General features: G+C 30.6%; 1 protein-coding gene across 1 annotated transcript; it reads right to left on the bottom strand.

The window, feature by feature from the left end:
* Positions 1-3997: 3997 nt before the first annotated feature.
* On the bottom strand, positions 3998-6911 carry LOC125839140 (IRK-interacting protein-like). Its single transcript, XM_049518121.1, has 2 exons — positions 6638-6911; positions 3998-5728 (listed from the first exon to the last, which is right to left on the bottom strand). The coding sequence occupies exons 1-2, from the start codon at positions 6896-6898 to the stop codon at positions 4181-4183; spliced, it is 1809 nt and encodes a 602-aa protein (XP_049374078.1). The 5' UTR covers positions 6899-6911; the 3' UTR covers positions 3998-4180.
* Between the last annotated feature and the right edge of the window lie 2632 nt (positions 6912-9543).

A 9543-nucleotide genomic window follows, 5' to 3' on the forward strand; every position in this document is an offset into this window, starting at 1 on the left:
AGCATAGATAGGATTGTATCGAAATCCCGACGACTCCTCACCTGCCTCAAGAAGCAGGCTTTTTAGTGGATCCATAAGTTGAGTTGTGTTATATACCTCGGTAAAGTATATGACAATTCTGGCAACATGGGCAAGAGCTTGTATCATCACGAGGCTCATAGTAATGGTTGTCGGTTCTAGCAACATGGGTGAGACCTTTACTTAGCACTAGGGGTGTCAAAAATGAACCCAAACATATGTAACCCACCCAGAATTTTAAGCGTTGCGCTCAAGATAATTTGAATTGGGTTCAATCTCAACTCATTCAAGCATAACCCATTCTAAGAGAATTCTCAATTGAGCCCAATTCCATCTCCAATTTCAACCCTTTTTAAATCTATTTACTAAGATATGTTCCTATATTAAAGGCATGAATTATTATGTATTTAACATCTTTTAGGATTTATCTATCCATTTGTTACTTTTTTTAAAAAAAATCTTGAGCTGAAATTCGAATTGTGATTATAGAAGTTAAATATCACTATGTTAAAATTATTGAGATTAATCGGGTCAACCCATTTTTTAGCCCATTTGAACCCAACTCATTTGAGCCCAAAGTAAATTTGGGCGGGTCAAGCCCAACCCGATTTTTATTTCAACTCATTTTAATATCTCCAATTTCAACCCAACCCGCCCATTTGACACCCCTACTTAGCACATTCCTTTTGACAAACATCAAACATTCCCCTTAACAGTTGGTTCCCCCGTTGCCCTAATATTCTCGCCCCAATATTGTTTTTCATTTGGGCATCATTAAAAAGAACCAAAAATAAATTAAGAGAGAGAAAATAATCAATGTTAATTCATGGTTAAAGGAGCAACACACACATAAATGAGGAAACATGCACTAGTGAGATTTGAGAAGCATTAAAAAAAAAAAATAGGGCAAAGGCATATTATTATTTCAGTGTCGCATCACAAAAGTACATAATAAGGATTAAAGTTATTAAACTTTGTTTTATATCAATAAAATCATTCAATAACTTTGTATCAATAAAATTACTCAACTAAATTTATTATTAAAATTAAATTTATATGATAAAATAAATTATTTTTTTATGTCAGGTTCATTATTAAAATAATAAGCAAATGTCTCAAAATTACTACTTCATTATAATTAATCTAAAAAAGTACCCCAAAAAGAATCATATTTAATCGAAATAATTTTATTTATGTAAAAAATATACTATTATCTATGTAAATCAACTACTGTAATTTGTTATGATTGTTTAGATATTTTTTAGATTACTGTAATAATCCATTTTGTTGGATGGATTTGTTGTAATTAGAGTATATAACAAGAAGTTAGATAGACCATAAAACGACTCTAGATTGACATTATGTAATAAAAAAGAAAGGGCTTAATTTGCTTTTAACTATTTTTTAACTTTAAAAGAAAAAATTAAAAGTGAACTTAGCATGATATAAAAAATAATTTTGTCATGTCAAATTTATTTTAATAATAAATTTAGTTGGATGATTTTATTGACACAAAAATCTAAGTTGGTGATTTTATTGATACAAAACAAAATTTAGTGACTTTATTAGATAATTTCTCAAAGTTGACTGACTTTTTGCAATATTAACTCATTAAAGATATTATAAATTTTATACTAGTATTATAAGAATAATTGATACTCCTTATAGTTCATATTAAGTGAATTGTTGAGACTATTTTCACAATTTATATTAAGTAAATTTTTTGAAATTCAAGAAAATTGTAGAGATTTTTAAAAAAAAAATTATTTACTCTTCCTTTTAATGAGGTTGTTAGTTACTTTACATTTTCTAGGAGAACAGTTCAGGAATAATCAAAATAGCAACAGTGAAAAATAAAATTTAATTTTTATCTTTAAATATTTTTATTATGTGGTGTGTCAGACCCCAACAAATTGGCTTAATATAAATAGAGGAATTATATAGTTTTCAAATAAATAATATTTAAATTAAATTGTTAATAAAATTTTCTACTAAGCACACATTTCTTAGAAAAGTGTTTTTGCCTCCCAACTATGTGGCCAAATAGGCACCTAGTCCACCTCAATATACTTCTAATTTTAATTTATAAGTAAAATCAAATATCTTCACCTTTATGTTACCTTTTCAAAAAATTAAATAAAACTAGTTCACAAAGATAATAGCTATTGTTTAATTTTTTTTTTACTTATTTTTATTTTTTTAAAAATAATAACTCCTCTATTTGCGTGGCTAATATTGTTTCATGGCTCCTTGGCTTTGCATTGGAAATGTCCAATGAAATCTTAATTTCTCTCGCGGCTTCGCTGTCATTAGTGGCTCACTTTTTATATCTTTAGATAAGCATTCTGGTCTTCAAAAACTCACAAAGTTATCTTATAGAAGATTGGAAGGAATTTTATGGCTTTGATAAAATGGAAAAAATAATATTTTTTGGGTTTCAATTTATTTATTCTATTTTGACTTGACACGAAGTTTAAATTAAACTTATGTCAAATATATATTACTCCATCTATCCCAATTTATGTGACACTTTTCAACTTTCAAGAGTCAAACAGTTTAAGTTTGACCGGATTTTGCGCGTGAAATCTTCATTTTTTAAAATGTAATTTATATATTTGTAAACTATGTAAAAAGTACAATAAGTCACAATAATGGAAAAAGGTACAAGTACCTCCTAGACTCTGACCGAAATCTCACAAACACATTTTAACTAAACTAGGGTCCAATTACCCCCTGAATACATTTTTTTTGTAATTTTGTACACCTTTTTGGCTTACGTGGCAGCCAAATATCTCCCACGCGCCTCAACTGCGTGGAGTCAAGGAGTGTGCCACATAAGCCAAAAGGTGTACAAAATTATATAAGAAATGAATTCATGGGGTAATAGGACCTTAGTTTAGTTAAGGTGTGTCTATGAGATTTTGCCTCAACTGTGTGGAGTCACGGAGTGTCCCACATAAGCCAAAAGGTGTACAAAATTATATAAGAAATGAATTCAGGGGGTAATAGGACCTTAGTTTAGTTAAGGTGTGTCTCTGAGATTTCGGTCATAGTCTAAGGGTTACTTGTGCCTTATCCCCACAATAATTGACAATTCAAAATAATTCAAAGATATATGATAAATGTGCAGTCAAAGATAGAATTGTTTGAATCTTAAAATCCAAAAAGTGCCACATAAATTGGGACAGAGGGAGTAAAATATTTTTTTTAATCATGTGGTCATAAACATATCACGTGAAAAGTCGAAATTAAAGAGCTGTGAAAAAAGGAAAGATCCATTCTTTTCTAAATTTACTAAAAAGACAAATAGAACAAACAAATTGTAATGGAAGAAGTTATAATAATTTATAGTAGGTTGGTGGTCAGCGTAACACTATTCAATATATGGTTCATTTCATTAATTGGAAAACTAATTAAAATAAAATAAGATAAAATCCAAAGAGAGTAGGATAAGTAATTGCGTCATTTCTTCCATAGAAGTATTATATCAGAGTGTAATGATTGATATTAGGAATCGTTTGGTAGGACATATATAGATGTATAAGAATAGTGTTGAATGTGGTATACTAGTATTTGAAGAATGCTTCTTGCATTAAATATGCTGAGATTATTTTGTATGCAATGTTTGACTTTGGTGTATTAAAAATAACATGCATTGCATGATTTCTAAAAAAATATGAAAATAATTTACAAAATTGTCCTCCATAAATATTCTCGAAATGAAGTGGAAAAGATTTGAGGGACAATTATGTCTTTAATCATGCTAATGAATGCATTAAAACCCTTTTTGCATTACTAATCCCATGGTCCATGGATAACTAATGTTTTTTTTTAATTTGCCACCCGCTGTTCGGTATCCACATTGGAGCCCGACTAAATCCGAATTTGCGCCAGAAAATCCCACATTCGAGACCTCTTGGTTAAGGATGAAAGTGTACTTAGCACTCCACCATAACCCTTGTTGATGGATAACTAATGCTTGCATAAGTTGTACAAAAACGTATACCAAACAATATAATAACAATACACAAAGATAATCTTGCATTATCTTTTCTAATGCACTCTACCAAACAATCCGTTCAAGCAAATGATTAGCATAGGCTGATCAACATTACATGTTAGATAAAAAAAATTGAGAAGGATATCCTAACTATATTAGCAATTAAGCTGCAGATTTGTACCTGCAAATTACCTTACACCTATGTACTCTATCACGTACATAGAAACCAGGCACTACCATAATCTTAACCTTACTTGTACCTTGTGATTTTTGCCTATCTCCAAATATGTCCTCCATGTAATTCTTATCAAATGTTGTATTCTCTTCAACTCTCAGAATCCCAAGTGGAGGATCGAACGAAAACGCGAGTAAATGCAACAACCAAATGCACTTAGAAGCCACAAAGAATGCTTGTAGGAGTTGTTCTGGCCATGGCCTTCTCCAATTAAGTGATGTGATGATGCAACACATTTTCTGATCACAAAATTTACTGAAATCTTCACTATAGTATTTAGTCCCCTTTCGTAACACTTCATTCCAGCTTAGGTTCCTCAACGAGACAAACGATGAGAATTGATCGTGGCAATCTTGTTGAGGGTCCAATTGTCTTGGAGCACCGTTCTTTTGGAACACAACGTTCTCGAAATCTTGGAAGAGTGACTGGTTTATGATGGCTTCAATATGGTATAGGATCGCCTTTGAGTGTTTCGAGTTAAGGGAAAGCTTGTAAGGTTGAAGTAGAAGGTTTAAGTTATCGGTTAAGGAATTATCTGTCTCTTCAACTTGTGCAATAAGAGTCTTGCAGAATTGCTTAACGGATAGTCTTGATTCCGATACTATCTGCAAGAATCCTTCAACCATTACCTCTTCACTAACAGGAATCGTGTTTTCTCCATCCCCATCCGTTGATTTCCCCCTTCTCGGAAGATCTATAAGCATATTGGATACTTGGGATTCTTTTGTTTGAATTGCTTGTCTCAAGGCTTTCTTGAGCTCCTCACAATAAGTTTCTAAGTACTCCATTTTTTGCTTTAGCCCTCCTAAAGAAGACTTCATTTCCGCGACTTCCATCAAGGCTGCCTCTCTGCTCTCATTTGCTTCCACGAGTTCTTTCCTCAACGTTTCAACAGAAACCACCCCGATGTGATCCTTACAAATCTGAGAAACCTCCTCGGCCTCTCTCCGATATGGTGAATTTTCATTCTTGTTTTTCTTCTTTAGCTTAGGGAACAACCACGACAAGTTCATTCCTTTACTCTTTGGCTGCAATTGATTTAAAGAGTGCGAATTTGTCAATGGCACGATTACATTAGAGCTTTTCCCACTTTTGCTAGCACCATCTGTCTCAGTACTTACCATAGCAAGTTTACATGATCTATTGTAAGACGAAAGCGATCTCAAGTCACCCAAAGAGCTTCTTCTAGAGTTAGAGTAATCACCACCAGGAGAGTTTCTAAGCAGAGTGATATGACCAGTATAAGAGCCGGTGACCGATCTCTGATCATCAGTTGGACAGTTATGAGACTCAGAATTGATCAAATTGGATGAAACTCCTTTCCTTAAGGAGGAATTCGCCTTTCTGTAATTCGATACACTGACTTCATCACAATTTGCTACTCCACCAAGGCCATAATCATCCCAAAGGTCAGTGTAGCCTCGATCGTCGAGGTGTAGTTGTTTGGATCCAGGTAATGGAGCATCTTCATAACTCTGCATACATTTCAAACATGGTGAATCAGGATAACCTAAAATACAGAAATTTAGGATGGCTTCCCATAAAAAATTGAACAAAAAGCATATCCATCTGAGCAATTAATCTGTATTCACGCCAAATAAGACCTATTTACCGCTCCCTAAAGGATTTTTTTCACACCTAAAGCTTAACCTCAAATAGCATGGTGGGATCCGATCCATCCCACGACAACCCGTGTTGGTTACTTTCATAAATATAAACAGATAAAACAGGAATGAGTATCAGAAAATATGAGGCGATACTCCATTTGGACCAAAGAAATGACTGGACTGAAATATGGTAGTTAGGATTTGCTCATTAACTTATTTCACTGTCATTCACTCATGTGAGTGGTAGCAAATTTAGAAAAGGTGAAAATAGTTCAAAGATCACATAAAAAAGAGTTCAAATTCCCATAGTGTAAGCCAATACAAAGAGTAATATATTTTTTTAAAGATCCATCTCCGATATCTCGTAAATTCTTGAGATATTCATAAAGAAATTAAGATAAGTCCAGACTCATCTTCACAAGCAAATACTTCAAAAAAAAAAAAAAAATCTAAATCATCCTACATTTGAGAAATAAACTACTACCAACACTCGAATTAATCCCTAGTGTAATTAATAAAATATTCTTGTTTCTTCATATTTTATTTGCGATTAATTTATTTTCCATACAAACAAGGATACTTAAAAAAAATGAATATTGGACCTAGTAGGTCAGAATTATCCAAGAAAAAAAATCCAAATTCCCTCCTGTGACTACAAAAAAAGCCCAATATTTTTATGACAATAAAATGTTAAAAAAACACTAAATTTCATAAAATTCAAGTACTGAACCTATAATATCAAAAATACAGTGATTAAAACATAAGAAGAGAACTTACTGGTGTAAAAATAGGATAATCTTGAGCAGAGAAGAGATTAGCAGCAGGGGAAGAAGAAGAAGAAGAATGAGGAGGAAACTTGATGAAATTAGCAGGGCTATTATTAATATTATTATTATTATTATTAATACCCTGTAATAAAGAAGCATGAATAGCTCTAAGCTCTACAGCTTTAGCAATGGCAGCTTGAACTTCTTGTCTACTAATTACTCCATTATATTCATCATCATTTTCTTCAAAATTTGTGATTGCACCCGCCATAATTTAATGAATGAAAAAAATATACAAACAGAAAAGCACATTCAACAAGTGAAATTGTTTATGTACATATTATTGAAGAGAAATAAAAATCATGTCATATAATATGCAGCACAAAAATTTTGAAGGACCAGAAAAAGAAAATTAAAGGTAGAGATGGGGACAATCGAGAAGACAGGATGGTGGGGGTGTAGTGGAGTGGTGGGGTGTCTAAAAAGTATAATTTATTTACAGTGAGTGATTCTATAAAAAGATGTTAAACTATCACATCATCCAAAATATATTTATAGTTAATTCATAAAAAAAAAAGTGTATATACCCTCTTTTGTTTTAATTTATTTGACTTATTTTTTCGATCCATTTAAGAAAATAACTCTTTCTTGTTTTAGTAATAATTTAATATTAACTTTTCGCCTGATTTATTTAAGATCACAAAGTTATCTTAGTACATAAGACATATCTTTAATATGAAATCACAAAATTTAAAATTATTTTTTATTTTCTAAACTATGTGTCAAATTAAAATAAGTTAAATAAATTAAAATAGAGAGTGATTTTTAAAATGAGATATATTTCCTATTACAATGCATAAAATAATATAATCTAGGGTAAATATAAAACAAATTCATACATTTAGGGCCGTTTGTTAGCTGTAAAAAGTTATTCAACATTAATTACGAGATAAGGAAATTTATGTACTTCCTCCATCCCAATTTATATGCACTTATCGGATTTTAAGATTCAAACAAGTTATTTTTTATTGTAAATTTTTTAAATATCTTTTAATTATTTTAAATTGTCAATTATTGTGAATTATAGTTCTTTTTACGTGGTTTACAAATATATAAATTTCATTTTTAAAAAAATAAAGATTCCACATGCAAATTTTCGATCAAACTTAAATAGTTTGACTCTCAAAAAATGAAAAGTGTCACATAAAGTTGGACAGAGTGAGTATTATTTTATGTAGATATTATTAGTTATACAATGATTATTTATTTATATATTAGTTATTACACTTTCTATTATATACATAAAAATTATATGTAGTATATGTATTAAATATGTGAATTTTTAAATTACAAATCAAACATTATTTTAATTTTATACCTAAATAACTTACTTAATTAACTATCAAACATAATATTTCTTATGCATAATTTAGTACATACATAACTCATCTCCAAACAAACTATTTTACGACCCCTAATTTTATTGTTGAGGACTGAGGAGGGAGTAAAATGGTTAATTATTCTCCCTCTCGAATCAGAAAGAGGTAAAATTACCCAATAGGGCATTATCTTAATTTTGTGTGGGTTAATTTAATGTGAGAATTCATTGTAATAAATTTCGTACTTGTTTGTGGTGCAAATTTCATAAAGAACCCTACAAAACAAGAAAGAAAAAAACAAGAATAAAAAGATAAGGAAATATTCCCCTCCCCACAAACGTACTTTTCTTGAACTAATGAAATTGATGATAAATGATAATAGTGAAGAATGATTGATATTGACCTCAATAAAATTGATGGGAGGTAGAGAAACTAAACAAAGCTTATGAAAACTCTTAGCCATTAAGAAAATGAAAAATTACCTATATACACATCTTATTTTATCATAATTTATAAAAAAAAAATTATCATTTAAAAATCCCCTTTTGGATACATATCATTCTCCTCTCGCTGATACATCCTTATCTCCATCTCGGATACATCCCTCCCCTTTCTGATACATCCCTCCCCTCTCAGATACATCTCTCACATATGTATCCAAATGTCTGTTGTTGTATCTAGAAGTCCAAAGATGTATTTGAATGTCCTATCCCTTCTCTGATATATTCCTCTCCTCTCGGATACATCCCTCACCTATATATTCAGATATTTGCTAATGTATCCGGAAGTCTAGTGATGTATCCGAAACTCAAAAGTTTTAAGGGATTTTTGTAATTTGAAAAAGAATAGATAAATAATGTAATTAGCTCTTAACACTTTGAGATTCAGGTAAATTATACTTCAGAAAATCACTTTTCTTCTCGGAGTTAAACTCCGAAAAACACATTTAACTCTAAATTTCAGAACTCAACTTAAAGTTGTATTTAAGAATTTTCAAAAATAACAAAAAAAAAAAATTCACTTTATTCACTTCAAATTGCTCATAAAAAATCAAAATCAAAATCAAATTTGATTTATATTCATGGTCGTACACAATTTCAATTTTCAAAATGAAATATAGCCAAAGTTCATGAACTTTCGTTAAATAAATAGAAAATAACCATTTCGGTTAAGTTATAATAAAACTCAACTTAGCTTAGCACAACTCTGTACTATAGCAGCCTCAGTTGGCTTAGCTGGATTAGACCTGTCTCGGCTCGACCCCAAAATCTACTCTCTTTTTTATTGCTACATTACTAAATTGGCTAAAAAAATTCTCACATCTTGAAATTAGAAAACAACAATAAGCAGATATGGTCAAAGGCGAATCTAGAATGGTCATATCAAATACATCTGAATTCATTATTCTTAACATGAAATATAGATTTACATAAAAAAATATATATAAAATTTGCAACAAATAATCGATATGAATTCATTAACGTTAAAAATATAATTAGTTCAATATTAAGAATCTTAAAAGGGTTTTTTATTTCTT

Source organism: Solanum verrucosum, unplaced genomic scaffold (genome assembly GCF_900185275.1).
Source record: "Solanum verrucosum unplaced genomic scaffold, falcon-dt-bn FXZP01000164.1, whole genome shotgun sequence".
Lineage (NCBI taxonomy): Eukaryota > Viridiplantae > Streptophyta > Magnoliopsida > Solanales > Solanaceae > Solanum > Solanum verrucosum.